A 19,297-nucleotide genomic window follows, 5' to 3' on the forward strand; every position below is an offset into this window, starting at 1 on the left:
ATCCCTCATTTAGTCAAGTGTTTCCTTTATTTTGACAGTTACCTGCATTTTTACTGAGCAGAGGAAAACAGTCAGCTGAGAGGTGACCTCGATAACAAAGGAAAGGGTCAAGAAAGTTATTTATAATGGCGAGACAAGGTACAAACAGTTCAATATTCTATATGGTCAGATAGTTGTCCATCAAGGCATGGCGAATAAAACAGTCAATGTTTGTGGCTGCAGTTTGCCAACTCAGAATTATGGAGCAGGGAAAGGAGAAGCAGATCCAATGGATCTTTACTGAACTGAGGAAAACATCAGCTGGGAGAGTGAATTTTGAAAACGTTGGCCTACTTCATTACATAACTATGTAGAGTGGGAGTCTCTGAGGAGACAAGCCAGAGAACTGTTTTCTGGTCTGCTGTTCACAGTGGATTCATGGCAGAACGTGTGTTATGGGCAGGCCCTAGGGGGTCTAGCACGCCCTGCCGTACCTCCTTGCCCGTCCAAATGAAATATTGAAATATGAATGATTTATTTGACTGAGATGCGCACAGACACAAAGACGCATCAATCTCAGATAAAGCATCCGAGCGAGCGAAACAGCACCCCTCTGTCTCCTTATGTGTAGACCATGTATCTGATGCTCTCTGGACAAAAGGAGTATGGCATGCCTTACTTGTTCTGGCCAGACAGCATCAGATACATCTGCTACATTTTTACATTCCATTTTTACATTTTTGTTATTTAGGAGACACTCTTATCCAGGGTGCTCATTCTTGACAAAATCTGTCCTGAATAAACCCAATGCGTTTCTATAGTCATAATATGCAGACCTAAGCTTGTAGCCTGCATTAATTTGGCTGAACGACTCGCATTGTTAGTGTGGAGAAATGAGAATCTCGTCATTATATACAAATCTCTGATTTCAGCCACTTGCGAATTAGAAAGGAAAGTTGGTGGGTGCACAGTGCACTGTTCAGATGATGGCTTCCCCTAAAGTAAATGGATGTTTTGCCAAAATTACATAATTACTCCTGTCTAAATACAATCATTCAAAATACTTTACCAGAGAACTTGACTTAGCCACAGAGGATCATTAAGTTCTTCATTTAAAAAAATCGATCTGTTGATTGTTTCCAATCACAAGTGCGTAGGCCTATGCCTATTTGGGAAGCCAGCAATTTTGGCAGCGCGCATGGCAATACAGTGCCTTGCAAAAGCATTTTTGAAAAGGTGTTTTTCCTATTTTGTATAATTACAACCTGTAATTTAAATGGATTTTATTTGGATTTCATGTAATGCACATACACAAGATAGTCCAAATTGTGAAGTGAAATAAAGAAATGTACTTGTTTTTAAAAAATCAAAAAATCTAATATGGAAAAGTGGTGCATGCGTATGTATTCACCCCCTTTGCTATGAAGTCCCTAAATAAGATCTGGTGCAACCAATTACCTTCAGAAGTCACACCATTAGTTAAAGAAAGTCCACCTGTGTGCAATCTAAGTGTCACATGATTTGTCACATGATCTCAGTATGTATACACCTGTTCTGAAAGGCCCCAGAGTCTGAAACCACTAAGCAAGGAGCACCACCAAGCAAGCGGCACCATGAAGACCAAGGAGCTCTCCAAACAGGTCAGGGACAAAGTTGTGGAGAAGTACAGATCATGGTTGGGTTATACAAACATATCAGAAACTTTGAACATCCCTCAGAGCACTGTTAAATCCATTAATAAAATATTGAAAGAATATGGCACCACAACAAACCCACCAAAACAGACGGACCAGGCAAGGAGGACATTAATCAGAGAGGCAACAACTTTTATTTTTTTATTTTTTTTATTTCACCTTTATTTTACCAGGTAGGCTAGTTGAGAACAGGTTCTCATTTGCAACTGCGACCTGGCCAAGATAAAGCATAGCAGTGTGAACAGACAACGCAGAGTTACACATGGAGTAAACAATTAACAAGTCAGTAACACAGAGAAAAAAGGGGAGTCTATATACAATGTGTGCAAAAGACATGAGGAGGTAGGCGAATAATTACAATATTGCAGATTAACACTGGAGTGATAAATGATCAGATGATCATGTACAGGTAGAGATATTGGTGTGCAAAAGAGCAGAAAAGTAAATAAATAAAAACTGTGGGGATGAGGTAGGTGAAAATGGGTGTGCTATTTACCAATAGATTATGTACAGCTGCAGCGATCGGTTAGCTGCTCAGCTAGCTGATGTTTGAAGTTGGTGAGGGAGATAAAAGTCTCCAACTTCAACGATTTTTGCAATTCGTTCCAGTCACAGGCAGCAGAGTACTGGAACGAAAGGCGGCCGAATGAGGTGTTGGCTTTAGGGATGATCAATGAGATACACCTGCTGGAGCGCGTGCTACGGATGGGTGTTGCCATCGTGACCAGTGAGCTGAGATAAGGCGGAGCTTTGCCTAGCATGGCCTTGTAGATGACCTGGAGCCAATGGGTCTGGCGACGAATATGTAGCGAGGGCCAGCCGACTAGAGCATACAAGTCGCAGTGGTGGGTAGTATAAGGTGCTTTAGTGACAAAACGGATGGCACTGTGATAAACTGCATCCATTTTGCTGAGAAGAGTGTTGGAAGCAATTTTGTAGATGACGTCGCTGAAGTCGAGGATCGGTAGGATAGTCAGTTTTACTAGGGTAAGCTTGGCAGCGTGAGTGAAGGAGGCTTTGTTGCGGAATAGAAAGCCGATTCTTGATTTGATTTTCAATTGGAGATGTTTGATATGGGTCTGGAAGGAGAGTTTGCAGTCTAGCCAGACACCTAGGTACTTATAGGTGTCCACATATTCAAGGTCAGAACCATCCAGTGTGGTGATGCTAGTCGGGCATGCGGGTGCAGGCAGCGATCGGTTGAAAAGCATGCATTTGGTTTTACTAGCGTTTAAGAGCAGTTGGAGGCCACGGAAGGAGTGTTTTATGGCATTGAAGCTCGATTGGAGGTTAGATAGCACAGTGTCCAATGACGGGCCGAAAGTGTATACAATGGTGTCGTCTGCGTAGAGGTGGATCAGGGAATCGCCCGCAGCAAGAGCAACATCATTGATATATACAGAGAAAAGAGTCGCCCGAGAATTGAACCCTGTGGCACCCCCATAGAGACTGCCAGAGGACCGGACAACATGCCCTCCGATTTAACACACTGAACTCTGTCTGCAAAGTAATTGGTGAACCAGGCAAGGCAATCATACGAAAAACCGAGGCTACTGAGTCTGCCGATAAGAATATGGTGATTGACAGAGTCGAAAGCCTTGGCAAGGTCGATGAAGACGGCTGCACAGTACTGTCTTTTATCGATGGCGGTTATGATGTCGTTTAGTACCTTGAGTGTGGCTGAGGTGCACCCGTGACCGGCTCGGAAACCAGATTGCATAGCGGAGAAGGTACGGTGGGATTCGAGATGGTCAGTGACCTGTTTGTTGACTTGGCTTTCGAAGACCTTAGATAGGCAGGGCAGGATGGATATAGGTCTGTAACAGTTTGGGTCCAGGGTGTCTCCCCTTTGAAGAGGGGGATGACTGCGGCAGCTTTCCAATCCTTGGGGATCTCAGACGATATGAAAGAGAGGTTGAACAGGCTGGTAATAGGGGTTGCAACAATGGCGGCGGATAGTTTCAGAAATAGAGGGTCCTGATTGTCAAGCCCAGCTGATTTATATGGGTCCAGGTTTTGCAGCTCTTTCAGAACATCTGCTATCTGGATTTGGGTAAAGGAGAACCTGGAGAGGCTTGGGCGAGGAGCTGCGGGGGGGCCGGAGCTGTTGGCCGAGGTAGGAGTAGCCAGGCGGAAGGCATGGCCAGCCGTTGAGAAATGCTTGTTGAAGTTTTCGATAATCATGGATTTGTCGGTGGTGACCGTGTTCCCTAGCCTCAGTGCAGTGGGCAGCTGGGAGGAGGTGCTCTTGTTCTCCATGGACTTCACAGTGTCCCAGAACTTTTTGGAGTTGGAGCTACAGGATGCAAACTTCTGCCTGAAGAAGCTGGCCTTAGCTTTCCTGACTGACTGCGTGTATTGGTTCCTGACTTCCCTGAACAGTTGCATATCGCAGGGACTGTTCGATGCTATTGCAGTCCGCCACAGGATGTTTTTGTGCTGTTCAAGGGCAGTCAGGTCTGGAGTGAACCAAGGGCTGTATCTGTTCTTAGTTCTGCATTTTTTGAATGGAGCATGCTTATCTAAAATGGTGAGGAAGTTACTCTTAAAGAATGACCAGGCATCCTCAACTGACGGGATGAGGTCAATGTCCTTCCAGGATACCCGTGCCAGGTCGATTAGAAAGGCCTGCTCACAGAAGTGTTTTAGGGAGCGTTTGACAGTGATGAGGGGTGGTCGTTTGACTGCGGCACCGTAGCGGATACAGGCAATGAGGCAGTGGTCGCTGAGATCCTGGTTGAAGACAGCGGAGGTGTATTTGGAGGGCCAGTTGGTCAGGATGACGTCTATGAGGGTGCCCTTGCTTACAGAGTTAGGGTTGTACCTGGTGGGTTCCTTGATGATTTGTGTGAGATTGAGGGCATCTAGCTTAGATTGTAGGATTGCCGGGGTGTTAAGCATATCCCAGTTTAGGTCAACTAACAGAACAAACTCTGAAGCTAGATTGGGGGCAATCAATTCACAAATGGTGTCCAGGGCACAGCTGGGAGCTGAGGGGGGTCGGTAGCAGGCGGCCATCGTGAGAGACTTATTTCTGGAGAGAGTAATTTTCAGAATTAGTAGTTCGAACTGTTTGGGTATGGACCTGGAAAGTATGACATTACTTTGCAGGCTATCTCTGCAGTAGACTGCAACTCCTCCCCCTTTAGCAGTTCTATCTTGACGGAAGATGTTATAGTTGGGTATGGAAATCTCTGAATTTTTGGTGGCCTTCCTGAGCCAGGATTCAGACACGGCAAGGACATCAGGGTTAGCAGAGTGTGCTAAAGCAGTGAGTAAAACAAACTTAGGGAGGAGGCTTCTGATGTTGACATGCATGAAACCAAGGCTTTTTCGATCACAGAAGTCAACAAATGAGGGTGCCTGGGGACATGCAGGGCCTGGGTTTACCTCCACATCACCCGCGGAACAGAGAAGGAGTAGTATGAGGGTGCGGCTAAGGGCTATCAAAACTGGTCGCCTAGAGCGTTGGGGACAGAGAATAAGAGGAGCAGGTTTCTGGGCATGGTAGAATATATTCAGGGCATAATGCGCAGACAACGAGGCCAAAGATAACCCTGAAGGAGCTGCAATGCACCACAGCGGAGATTGGAGTATCTGTCCATAGGATCACTTTAAGCCGTACACTCCACAGAGCTGGGCTTTACGGAAGAGTGGCCAGAAAAAGCCATTGCTTAAAGAAAAAAATAAGTAAACACGTTTGGTGTTCACCAAAAGGCATGTGGAGACTCCCCAAACATATGGAAGAAGGTACTCTGGTCAGATGAGACTAAAACTGAGCTTTTTGGCCATCAAGGAAAATGCTATGTCTGGCGCAAACCCAACACCTCTCATCACCCTGAGAACACCATCCCCGGGGGATGTTTTTCATCGGCAGGGACTGGGAAACTGGTCAGAGTTGAAGGAATGATGGATGGCGCTAAATACAGGGAAGTTCAGTCTTCCAGATTTGAGACTGGGACAGAGGTTCACATTCCAGCAGGACAATGACACTAATTATGCTGCTAAAGCAACACTCAAGTGGTTTAAGGGGAAACATTTAAATGTCTTGGAATGGCCCACTCAAAGCCCAGACCTCAATACAATTGAAAATCTGTGGTACGACTTAAAGATTACTGTACACGAGCAGAACCCATCCAACCTGAAGGAGCTGGAGCAGTTTTGCCTTGAAGAAGGGCCAAAAATGCCAATGGCTAGATGTGCCAAGCTTACAGAGACATACCCCAAGAGACTTGCAGCTGTAGTTGCTGCAAAAGGTGGCTCTACAAAGTATTGACTTTGGCGAAGTGAATAGTTATACACACTCAAGTTCTGTTTTTTGTCTTATTTCTTGATTGTTTCACCCCAAAATATATATTGCATCTTCAAGGTGGTAGGCATGTTGTGTAAATAAAATGACACAAACATAAAAAATGAAAAATAAAAACTCCAGGTTGTAAGGCAACAAAATAGGAAAAATGCCAAGGGGGGTGAATACTTCCTCAGGCCTAACTGATTATTGAGTTGCATATGTCCGTGAAAAGCATCTAAAATGTGTGAAGATAATGTGTCTTGAGTATAATTGAAAATGTTGAGACAAGAATAAGGGAACGCGTGTGGTGAAAATATGTCTGCGTCTCTCTCCAGAATGCATGCACTCAGCTCTCAATAATGTGCTCCAATGTCTTCCAACAATTCTTGCACATTCATTGGTTTATTGTGTGAATTGTTTTCCCTTTGTTTATTTTTGATCAATTCCCCATTACATACAGTATGTAACATGTAAAGCCTTGTCAAGGTGTCGTTAATCCCCTGTCATTTGGTTATGAAAGGGGTTCACCTAGGGGTCATGATAGGGGCTGTACCAAATGTTTGATGTATTATAATAATTGATTATACTTCTGTTGTATTAAGAGAAGGGGAGGGGTTATAAGACCCCTCCCTCCTTACATTTATAGGGTCCTAGACTACAGATTAACAATATATATACATTATGAGGTTTAATATTGTTCCACAGTACTTTTCTAGGCTCTCTGCCTCTTATGAAGAAACTGTCTGAGAAATGTGTGACTGTGAAGACAGAACTCTGCAGGGGAGTGTAAGAGATAAGAGATTAGTTAGACATTCCACTATAAATCAACTTGGACATTTACTGCTGAGCTTTTAGATAGCTATATAAACAAGTGTTTTAGTGTTGAGTAGGCATGGTTTTGGTATCAGGAGTAGAAGATAATGATGTAGGCAGTGACATCACTAGGGTTGGACTTCAGGTTTAATAAAATAACTTGGGACCTTTTAAATTTTGCAGAACATGCAGGAACATGTGCTATGTTGTGCGGCAAAAACAACGACATACAATAGACAAACGTACAGTCAATAACACAATAGAAAAAATCTATATATACAGTGTTTTTTATTTTACCTTTATTTAACTAGGCAAGTCAGTTAAGAACATATTTTTATTTTCAATGACAGTCTAGGAACAGTGGGTTAACTGCCTGTTCAGGGGCAGAATGACAGATTTGTACCTTGTCAGCTCAGGGGTTTGAACTTGCAACCTAACCTTTCTGCTAGTCCACCGCTCTAACCACTAGGCTACCCTGCCACACCAGTGTGTGCAAATGAGGTAAGATTAGGGGGGTAAGGCAATGAATAGGCCATAGTGGCGAAGTAATTGTCATAACTTCCGCCAAAGTTGGTCCCTCTCCGTGTTCGTGCGGTGTTCGGCGGTCGACGTCACCGACCTTCTAGCCATCGCTGATCCATTTTTCATTTTCCATTGGTTTTATCTTGTCTCCAATCACACCTGGTTCCAATCCCATCAATTACATGTTGTGTATTTAACACTCTGTTCCCCCTCATGTCCTTTTCGGTGATTGTTTATTGTAAGTGTATGTGTATGTCTGTACTGGTGTGCGTCAGGTTATGTTACCCATTGATTTTTATTATTTATTTGTAAATGAACTGCGCCATTGGAAACACAGTTATTTCTCTCCTGCGTCTGACTTCTCTGCCACCCGTTCACACCCTTACAGTAATTACAATTTAATAATTAAACACTGGAGTGATAGATGTGCAGAAGATGAATGTGCAAGTAGAGATACTGGGGTGCAAGGGAGCAAAAATTAAATAAATAACAATATGGGGATGAGGTAGTTGGATGGGCTATTTACAGATGGGCTATGTACAGGTGCAATGATATGTGAGCTGATCTGAGAGCTGATGCTTAAAGTTAGTGAGGGAGATATGAGTCTCCAGATTCAGTGATTTTTGCAATTCGTTCCAGGAATAGGAGGAATTGGCTTTGGAGGTGACCAGTGAAATGTTCCTACTGGAGCACGTGCTACAGGTGGGTGCTGTTATGGTGACCAGTGAGCTGAGATAAGGTGGGGCTTTACCTAGCAAAGACTTATAGATGACCTGGAGCCAGGGGATTTGGCCACAAATATGAAGCGAGGGCCAGCCAATGAGAGCATACAGGTTGCAGTGGTGGATAGTATATGGGACTTTGGTGACAAAATGGATGGCACTGTGATAGACTGCATCCAATTTGCTGAGTAGAGTGTGGGAGGCTATTTTGTAAATGACATCGCCAAAGTCAAGGATCGGTAGGATAGTCAGTTTTACAAGGGTATGCATGAGTGAATGATGCTTTTTTGCTAAATAGGAAGCCGATTCTAGATTTATTTTTGGATTGGAGATGCTTAATGTGAGTCTGGAAGGAGATTTAAATGAAACTGTTCCATGAAGAAAGCTGGCACGCAGATAGGTAGAAATTGTGATAAATTGTAAGCTTCCCCAAACTTGAAACTCACGAGCTGCCTATGATGTTTATTATAACGTGCAAACGCATGCACACAGGAGGTCCCTTTAAAACTGATTCGTTCTGAATCGTTCTGATTCGTTCTGGCAAGGGGCTTTTGATTTTTATATGATCTCTCATCTAAAATGACCTAAAAGAGGTTCATCAAAATAAATCAAATCACTTTTTAATCATCACATGCTTCGTAAGCAACATGTGTAGGTTAACAGTGAAATGATTTCATACGGCCCTTCCCAACAATACAGAGAGAAATAATAGAAAAGTAATAACATCGTTATCAATTGATGGAAAGACATACACAAACAAGTTCACTTTCACCTACAACTTCACAGTAAATTCAGCGAGCAATGTTATAAAACCGTAGGACAAGTGGGCCAAATCTGTGTTAGAAAACAGGCAATCTGTGCAGCATAGTTGAACTTTGACCCTGAATCCCCCTGCTGTTTCTCCCCTCTCTAGGTGGTGTACTTCACAGCCACATTCCCCTACCTGGTCCTCATCATCTACCTCATCCGTGGGGTCACCCTTCACGGAGCCATCAACGGTGTGAAGTACATGTTCACGCCCAAGGTACAAATGATTAGATGAATGAAAGAACATTATTGATCAAATACAATACAATTTGATTGTTCACATACATATGGTTAGCAGATGTTATTGCAAGTGTAGTGAAATGCTTGTGCTTCTAGTTCCGGCAGTGCAACAATATCTAACAAGTAATTTAACAATTCTACAACAACTACCTAATACACACAAATCTAAGTAAAAGGATGGAATAAGAATATGTACATATAAATGTATTGATGAGCAAAGACAGAGCGGCATAGATGAGATGCAATAGATCTACGTTTTCACAGCCAAGGTATGGTAGCTCATGTACATTGTTCTGTTATGTTTAATCCTGCTTTACATACAGTGGCAAGAAAAAGTACGTAAACCCTTTGGAATTATCTGGATTTATGCATAAATTGGTCATACAATTAGATCTGATCTTCATCTAAGTCACAACAATAGACAAACACAGTGTGCTTAAACTAACAACACACAAAGTATTGTATTTTTCTTGAACACATAATTTAGACATTCACAGTGTAGGTTGGGAAAAGTATGTGAACCCCTAGGCTAATAACTTCTCCAAAAGCTAATTGGAGCCAGGGGTCAGCTAACCTTGAGTAAAATCATTGAGACGAGATTGGAGATGTTGGTTAGAGCTGCCCTGCCCTATAAAAAAACACTCACAACATTTGAGTTTGCTATTCACAAGAAGCATCTAGTTTGGTTTAGTTTATTAATTCGACCATTTAAAAAACAGGCACACATAAAACTTAAAAGCCATACATGCACATGAATAAAATCATAGAGGATAACACACCATAATGTCTGGGACTTATTTCCATTGTGGTCCTCTTGAGACAAGATGGTTAGACAAGATGGAACACAGTATGGCAGTGAAATAATAAAACAAAAACATAACAGAAGAACATCTATCTCATCATTCCAGTTACATCATAGGGGTTATTCATATGGGCACAGAGAACATCAAACATATTTGCCTGAATGAACCATGCCTCGAACAAAAGAGATCTCAGAAGACCCAAGATTAAGAATTGTTGATTTGCATAAAGCTGGAAAGGGTTACAGAACTATCTCTAAAAGCCTTGGTGTTCATCAGTCCACGGTAAGACACATTGTCTATAAATGGAGAAAGTTCAGCACTGTTGCTACTCTCCCTAGGAGTGGCCGTCCTGCAAAGATGAATGCAAGAGCACAGTGCAGAATGCTCAATGAGGTTAAGAAGAATCCTAGAGTGTCAGCTAAAGACTTACAGAAATCTCTGGAACATGCTCACATCTCTGTTAACCACTTGCTCCTACCTGGCACGCAGGCGACCCATCTAGAGCTCTGGAAATGGAAATGCGCTACGCTAAATGCTAATAGTATTAGTTAAAACTCAAACATTCATTAAAATACACATGCAGGGTATTGAATTAAAGCTACACTTGTTGTGAATCCAGACAACAAGTCAGATTTTTAAAATACCTTTCGGCGAAAGCATGAGAAGCTATTATCTGATAGCATGTAACACCACAAAAGACCCGCAGGGGACGTAAACAAAATAATTAGCATATTCGGCGCTACACAAACCGCACAATAAAATATAAAACATTCATTACCTTTGACCATCTTCTTTGTTGGCACTCCTAGATGTCCCATAATCACTATTGGGTCTTTTTTTCGATTAAATCGGTCCATATATAGCCTAGATATCGTTCTATGTAGACTGTATGATAAACGGAAAAAAAGAGCGTTTCATAACGTAACGTCATTTTTTTTTAATTCAAAAAGTCGACGATAAACTTTCACAAAACACTTCGAAATACTTTTGGAATGCAACTTTAGGTATTAGTACACGTTAATAAGCGATAAAATTCATCAGGAGGCGATGTAACTTCTATAGGTGTCGTCTGGAAAAAAAAGAGCTTGACCAAAACATCTGGTCGGAGAACGGAGGGAAGGAGTTCCCTTGAACCGGTTAGACCAAGAATCAATTGCGAATCAAATGACAAGACTCTAGACAACGTGTGGTAGCTGTTGGCGCTGAAACCTCGGTCTCATGTAATTCGGTTCACTTTGAACAATTCCTGGAAGTAAGCGCAAGGATATTTATTTCCATTTTCAGTGATCAGGTTTTCCTGCGCTATTCGATGAAACTCACGCTCTGTTAAAGTCACAGCCGTGATTTAACCAGTTTTAGAAACGTCAGAGTGTTTGCTATCCACACATACTAATCATATGCATATACTATATTCCTGGCATGAGTAGCAGGGCGCTGAAATGTTGCGCGATTTTTAACAGAATGTTCGAAAAGGTAGAGGGTCGACTTAACAGGTTAATGAGTCTACAATACGTAAAACACTACACAAGAATGGTGTTCATGGCAGGAAACCACGGAAGAAGCCACTCTGAAGTTCGCAAGAGAGGATCTGGATGTTTCACACCGCTACTGGCAAAATATTCTGTGGACCGATGAAACAACAGTTGAGTTGTTTGGAAGGAACACAACACTATGTGTGGAGAGAAAAAGGCACAGCACACCAACATCAAAACCTCATCCCAACTGTAAAGTATGGTGGAGGGAGCATCATGGTTTGGGGCTGCTTTGCTGCCTCAGAGCCTGGACAGCTTGCTATCATCGACGGAAAAATGAATTCCCAAGTTTATCAACACATTTTGCAGGGCAATGTAAGGCTATCTGTCCCCCAATTGAAGCTCAACAGAAGTTGGGTGATGCAACAGGACAACGACCCAAAACACAGAAGTAAATCAACAACAGAATGGCTTCAACAGAAGATAATGCGCCTTCTGGAGTGGCCCAGTCAGAGTCCTGACCTTCTGGAGTGGCCCAGTCAGAGTCCTGACCTTCAGGAGTGACCCAGTCAGAGTCCTGACCTTCTGGAGTGGGCCAGTCAGAGTCCTGACCTTCTGGAGTGGGCCAGTCAGAGTCCTGACCTTCTGGAGTGGCCCAGTCAGAGTCCTGACCTTCTGGAGTGGCCCAGTCAGAGTCCTGACCTTCTGGAGTGGCCCAGTCAGAGTCCTGACCTTCTGGAGTGGCCCAGTCAGAGTCCTGACCTTCTGGAGTGGCCCAGTCAGAGTCCTGACCTTCTGGAGTGGCCCAGTCAGAGTCCTGACCTTCTGGAGTGGCCCAGTCAGAGTCCTGACCTTCTGGAGTGGCCCAGTCAGAGTCCTGACCTCAAACCCAATTGAGATGCCGTGGCATAACCTCAAGAGAGCAGTTTACACCAGACATCCCAAGAATATTGCTGAACTGAAGCAGTTTTGTAATGAGGAATGGTCAAAAATTCCTCCTGACCGTTGTGCAGGTCTGATCCGCAACTACAGAAAACGTTTGGTTGAGGTTATTGCTGCCAAAGGAGGGTCAACCAGTTATTAAATCCAAGGGTTCACATACTTTTCCCAACCTGCTCTGTGAATGTTTACACAGTGTGTTCAATAAATACATGAAAACATATACAGTAATTGTTTGTGTGTTATTAGTTTAAGCAGACTGTGTTTGTCTATTGTTGTGACTTATATGAAGATCAGATCAAATTTTATGACAAATTTATGCAGAAGTCCAGGTAATTCCAAAGGGTTAACATACTGTTTCTTGCCACTGTATGTGTGTGTGCTGCTAATATGCTTTACTAATGTGTGTGTGTTTGCTGTCTCAGATGGAACAGCTGGCTAACCCCACTACATGGATCAATGCGGCCACTCAGATCTTCTTCTCTCTGGGCCTGGGCTTTGGATCCCTCATCGCCTTTGCCAGCTACAACCAGTACAACAACAACTTTGAGAAGCAGGCCATCGTCGTGTCCATGGTCAACAGTAGCACCTCCATCTTCGCCAGTATCGTCACCTTCTCCATCTATGGCTTTAAGGCCACCTTCAACTACGAGAGCTGCCTGGAGAGGTGAGGCCCTGGGTGGGGTCGCGGTCTGGTTGGTTGTCTCATTGACTTTGGCATTGAACTTTCAACTCAGAGACGTAGGGGGCACCAGTCAGCAGCACTAAGCCACTACAAACGTAAAAAATGATAGGTCAAACATATACAATTAATTTAACGTCTGTAGACTGCAGCAGTTTCTGCAGACATACAAATGGAAGAAATGGCAGGTGCTTGGACTTGGGAAGGCATTGAAATCTAGATCAGCAATGAGAGGAATTGTATAAGGGCTAGATATACTGTATGATTCAGAACATAAATGCCCTTTCCAGTGACGTAGCATGCAGCGACTGGAAAGGGCTGGGGGGTCCCAAACCAAAAATGTCTAAATGTCATAAGCCATGGCAAAACGTTTAGAATTACAGGAAATTAGCTATAAAACTGGTAAATCTTCTCTCAACCTCATGGCAAAATGCATAGAATAGCAGGAAATTTGCTTTAAAACTGCACACTTTTCTCTCTGCCCCATCTGTAGAATTGCAGGAAGTTACCTGGCCCCCTCCCCTCCCCCACCTAAAAAAGTTTCAGAGAAACCGCGCTACGCCACTTGTCCTTTCATGACACTGACATTTCTCTTCTTCTCCCAGGGTGCGACTGCTGCTCCTGAACACCTTTGATCTAGCAGAGGACACCATCAGTCTGGAGAATGTCAACCACTGGATCGCTGAGCTGAACAGAACACACCCAGAACAGTTTGCCAGTCTGGGAGGTAGGCTGGAGAGCTGTGACCTAGAGGCTGAACTGGACACGGTAGGTCATGATGAGACACAACTCACATGAACTAATAGGAAAACTTGTGCAAAATACTGATAAGACAACTTAATTTGCTACTTCTCTTAGGGCTCGATTCAATCTGAATCGCAGAAGTTCTGTGATATAGCGAGATTGAAATTGAAATGCATTGTTCCCGCGTTAACGGAGACAGCATTCAGGGTAAATGCTGCATAAGTCGTCTCAATCTGATCTTACCTTAACATTTTTGCGCTATAGCTCAGAATTTCCGCAATATGTATTGAATCGAGCCTTTAATCTAACAACACACCTCTGGTTTCCTGACAATATGTTATCATGTAGCAACAAAATTAATTGATTTTACCGTGAGGCAATAAAAACTTCACTCACCATTCTATAAATATTTAATATTTAATCATAGTTCAATGTCACCTATACAACTTTATTTGACTCTGTGGTGGTGGTAGTGAGATGTGGCAAATATCATGGGCTGTTGCAGTTACAATTAATGCTAATATTTCATTTTCAATGCTCTTCTGGATTTTCCATTTTGTCTTTAATAAACCATCCCTCTTAAGTTTCCAATGGAGGAAAGCAAAAAATGTAATACTGACTTCAGAAACTTTTGCACTATGCAGGACTGAATATCCACTAAAGTCTCTCTCTCTCCATCTCTCTCCCTCCTCCCAGGCTGTTGAGGGTACAGGCCTTGCCTTCATAGTGTACAGTGAGGCCATTAAGAACATGCCCGTGTCTCAGCTGTGGTCTGTGCTCTACTTCATCATGCTGCTGCTGCTGGGCATGGGCAGTATGCTGGGCAACGTCATCGCCGTCATCACCCCCCTCAGTGACTTGAAGTTCATCAGCCGCTACATGAGCACCAAAACACTCAATGGTGAGAGAGAAGGGGTGATGAGGGGGTTAGGGTTGAGCTGTGTGGTCGTGAAGCTAGGTTTATGGTTGTGGTTGAGGGTAAGAATTGAGCTAAGGTGTGAACATGAAACTAGGGTTAGGGTGGACCCGGGCATGTCTTGTCCTTAGGTTGGTGTGTCTGTTCTGCCTGCTGCTTGAGTTAGGTGTGTGTGTGTGTGTGTGTGTGTGTGTGTGTGTGTGTGTGTGTGTGTGTGTGTGTGTGTGTGTGTGTGTGTGTGTGTGTGTGTGTGTGTGTGTGTGTGTGTGTGTGTGTGTGTGTGTGTGTGTGTGTGTGTGTGTGTGTGAGAGAGACTAACAGGTGTGTTGTCCCATCCTAAATTTGACATTTTAGTCATTTAGCAGATGCTCTTATCCAGAGTGACTTACAGTTAGTGCATTCATCTTAAAATAGCTAGATGAGATAACTACATAACACCATCGTAGTAAGTACATTTGTTTTCTTATGTCTTATTTGATGAGAAAGGTTCAACCATTGGGTTGCCAGGACAGAGATAAGCTTGGAGTGGGCCAATACTCTAGGTTTGGTGTGTGTGTGTGACTAACATGTGTGTTGTCATAACTTGTAGGTCTGGTGTGTGTGTGACTAACAGGTGTGTTGCCATATCCTGTAGGTCTGGTGTGTGTGACTAACAGGTGTGTTGTCATATCCTGTAGGTCTGGTGTGTGTGACTAACAGGTGGGTTGTCATATCCTGTAGGTCTGGTGTGTGTGACTAACAGGTGTGTTGTCATATCCTGTAGGTCTGGTGTGTCTATTCTGCCTGCTGCTTGGCCTGGGCTTCACCACCCGCTCTGGGAACTACTGGTTCACCATGTTCAACGACTATGGAGCCACCTTCTCTCTGCTCTTCATCGTCCTCGTTGAAGTTATCACCGTCTGCTACATATATGGCATCAAAAGGTGTGTGTGTGTGTGTGTGTGTGTGTGTGTGTGTGTGTGTGTGTGTGTGTGTGTGTGTGTGTGTGTGTGTGTGTGTGTGTGTGTGTGTGTGTGTGTGTGTGTGTGTGTGTGTGTGTGTGTGTGTGTGTGTGTGTGTGTGTGTGTGTGTGTGTGTGTGTGTACAATATTGATAATGAAGAATGACTCATTTCAGAAGCTTTCTAAGCATCATCACCTTTGCTGTTCGAAATCAGAAAAACAAACACATCTTGTCATACAGAACCTTTTCTCCAAGAAACAATAGTTGAGCTGACATTATTTGAAACAGTTTCTACTGGAGAATGTGTAGCCCTACTGCAGTTGTGTTAGCAGCCAGTAGAGTTAAATCTTTAAAGTACCTCATAAAAGCTGTATTGTGTCCAGTAATGCCAAACAACACTTAGCATAATCATCTACAAATACCTCACATTCCTTTCACTCTTCTCTCAGGATTTTGACTGAACTGCACTGTAGTTTTTTAAGTTGGTCCTTCTGTAGCTCAATTGGTAGAGCATGGTGCTTGTAACGCCAGGGTAGTGGGTTCGATCCCCGGGACCACCCATATGTAGAATGTATGCACACTTGACTGTAAGTCGCTTTGGATAAAAGCGTCTGCTAAATGGCATATATTATATTATTATTATTATAAGTTGGGCTTGTACTGTTTATTAAAAGCAAAATTGCTTAAGAAGCATATAAGCAATTTCCTTTGAATGTTGAATGAATGTTTAAACTAAAATACCATGGTTGTCTTTTGCCCAAAATATATGAAAGTATTTTAGGAAGGGAAAGGGGATACCTAGTCAGTTGCACAGCTGAATGTATTCAACCAAAATGTGTCTTTCATTCAACCCAACCCCTCTAAATCAGAGCGGTGCGGGGGGCTGCCTTAATCGACACAGTCCTCATGTCAATGCTCCTACAACCTTTCCCTCTCCAGGTTTGAGAAGGATGTAGAAGACATGTTAGGTCATCGTCTTAATTGGTACTGGAAGATCATGTTGGCAGGAGTCAGTCCCATCCTCCTCATTGCCCTATTCATCTTCTACATCGTCAACTACATCCAGGGAGGAACGCCCACATACCAGGCCTGGAACAAAGAACTGGTAAGGCCTCTCTTTTTATCTCCAATATCTTATCAATAACCCTGTCATTACACTAACAAGCACTCGGCCCAGAAAACGGGTAAGATAAGGTATTACTTTATACATCCCCAAATTGAGACTTGATTGTACCAGTCATACATGAATCAAAGAAAAGCACTGGAACAGACTATGCTGCACCCAAATACAATGTTGATCTCTGCCTGTCCTGTTGTCTTCCCTCTCCTCCAGGGGAAGTCTGTGGTGACGGAGTATCCTCCCTACGCCCAAGCCTTCATCGGCCTCCTCCTAGCCTCCTCTGTCTGCTGTATCCCTTTGACGGCCCTCTACACCTACTGTAAGAAGAGGAACCTGGCCAGTGGGAAGAGAGAGCGCACTGTCAGCACTGTGTCAGCGTAAAGACCGAGTCTCTGAGACTGACTGGACCCTCTAGTTATAGGATCGACTGATCGACAACCTACCGTCCGTATCATGGCTCTCTTAACAGAACAGTACCTCACTCTCCTGGTGCAGTGGTTCATGCCACACCACAAACCAAAGGCCCTCTTTCTCCCCCCGGGGCAGGCTGGCTCTGCCGCTGTGCTGCTGGTGGACAGAACGCCAGATCTGTACCTAGCATTAGCCCTAGTCGTCCTTTGGCATCTAACACTTACTGGGTGATAATAGTGAACTTTTGTATTTTGTAGTTGTGGTTCTGAGCAGGGCTTAGAACTACATCCAAAATATTTCAGAAGTGAAAAACGAACAAATAATCTTGTGAATGGTTTATTGCATTGTTTAAAGGCTCAGTGCAGTGAAGAAAAAAAAGTGATTTCCGGTGTTTTGTACATATTTCCAGGCTATGAGGTTGGAATAATAAAGTGAAATTGGGAACATTATTATAATCCCCTTTTAGTGTAAGAGCTGTTTGGTGGGATGGAGCGTGGTAAATGAGTTAATAGACGAATAAGAAAGAGATCCAAACCTCTGCATATAACAGCTAGTTTTCCATTTTCCCTTCCCCACACCTCTACAAGACAGTCCTAGCAACATTTTTGCTTGAGAAATAGCTCTTTGCTAAGAAGCTATTTTGGTTTCTTTTTGACCATTTTAAATGAAAACAATCACAGTAAGGTACTTAATTGTAACCCATCAATTCTATGATATTGAGATAAAAATGGCTGCATTGGACCTTTAATGTTTAGCTTTCAGTAGCAGATTCTTTGAGACACAGTGTGTCAACCCTCTTTATTTAAAGCGCCACCAAATGTTTAAGATATTTTTTCCCTTAAATGTCATTATGATGAAGTATTTTGTATCCCATTGGTTTACTGTAGATATTCTGTAGATTACTCAATGAGTTGTGAGATATGTTGAGTGCCTGGATGTACAAGGTAGACCTTCGTCTGACTCGGTTATGACTGAATACAGTCTGACTGGTGTCAAATGACCAAGAACAACTTGTAGCAATAGCTGTATGTGATTTAGTGTTTGCAAACATTCTGATAATTTCACATATAACGAACAAATCTCTATGAACAGAACCAAGACCATATCTATACCTATGGGCTTTGTTGTCAATTCACCATCAGTGACTTCTTACCAGGATCATACTCATTGGGGTGCAATGTAACAGAATGTTCAGATAGATATATATTATGTAGAACAGACACTATTCTCTGTCATATAGAATAGGAAATCATGTTAGCTCTATAGGAAGCATTTCTTTCTGCAACATTCCAGAGCGTTTCACCTCCTGAACGTGTGAAAGATTGTGTGCTCTTCTAATTAAAAAGTATTGTAGTGTTGCACTGCTGTCATAGAATCCACATCAACTGGACTTAGGATACAGCCCAATGGTTATGTACCAATGTGCTGTGCATATTCACGAGCAAAAAATACAATGTAGACCTACTCTTTTTACAGGAAAATGTATGGGTTTGCACAGAAACAATTGCCAAACATGTTGTAATGCTGTGAGCATTTTTCATGTTAACAATTTGAAACCATCCATTTATAATAACAGGGGCGCAACTTTGACTGGGGATGGGGGGAGAGGTCCCCCCTACATTCTGAAATTGCATTTTTGTCCCCCGCTGATGTTATCATTGGAATGGGATTTTAAAAATGAGGCAATGGTGTGCTTTAGGACCATGCAGAAGCCTCCGAGCGGTCAGGTAGGCTGTTTGGAGTGTTTATCCGACTGGATTTAAAAAACATGTATGTCCCCCCACTTCTAAAATCAAAGTTGTTCCACTGTACAGTGATGGAAACACTGTGTAAATATATTTGTACAATGTTTAATACAGGTTGGTGTTAGTGTGAACCAAGTATTGGTGTGAACAATTCTTATTTTAACTGCTGTACCACAATGATGTGTTCATGTTTTATAAGTAGTATTTTCTATGGTGAAATTATTAAAGACATGAAGACATTTGAACCATTGGTATTAGTGAACAAGATACACTTACCGCAGCCAGCCTGTTGCAAACCAGGCATTTAATTCAGTCCAACTTGCTAGTAGCCAGCAAGGATGACACATTTCAATGTTATGAAATCTGGATTTTTTAAAGTGTTTGGTTTGACAAGCTGTGTACTTTATAATACCATTAAATGTATAGACCACAAAAACATAAACACAACATGCAAC

General features: G+C 42.8%; 1 protein-coding gene across 1 annotated transcript in view; it reads left to right on the forward strand.

The window, feature by feature from the left end:
• The window catches only part of LOC124005658 (sodium- and chloride-dependent transporter XTRP3-like), a 33,620-nt gene extending 14,533 nt beyond the window's left edge, over window positions 1-19,087 (forward strand). Inside the window, exons 5-11 of the mRNA XM_046315103.1 lie at window positions 8,935-9,045; window positions 12,708-12,949; window positions 13,570-13,732; window positions 14,405-14,609; window positions 15,388-15,547; window positions 16,506-16,671; window positions 16,900-19,087. Coding sequence (XP_046171059.1) covers window positions 8,935-9,045; window positions 12,708-12,949; window positions 13,570-13,732; window positions 14,405-14,609; window positions 15,388-15,547; window positions 16,506-16,671; window positions 16,900-17,067 — 1,215 coding nt within the window. The 3' untranslated portion in view covers window positions 17,068-19,087. The remainder of the gene's footprint in view (window positions 1-8,934; window positions 9,046-12,707; window positions 12,950-13,569; window positions 13,733-14,404; window positions 14,610-15,387; window positions 15,548-16,505; window positions 16,672-16,899) is intronic.
• The last annotated feature ends 210 nt before the right edge of the window (window positions 19,088-19,297 follow it).

Source organism: Oncorhynchus gorbuscha, linkage group LG19 (genome assembly GCF_021184085.1).
Source record: "Oncorhynchus gorbuscha isolate QuinsamMale2020 ecotype Even-year linkage group LG19, OgorEven_v1.0, whole genome shotgun sequence".
Taxonomy (NCBI): domain Eukaryota; kingdom Metazoa; phylum Chordata; class Actinopteri; order Salmoniformes; family Salmonidae; genus Oncorhynchus; species Oncorhynchus gorbuscha.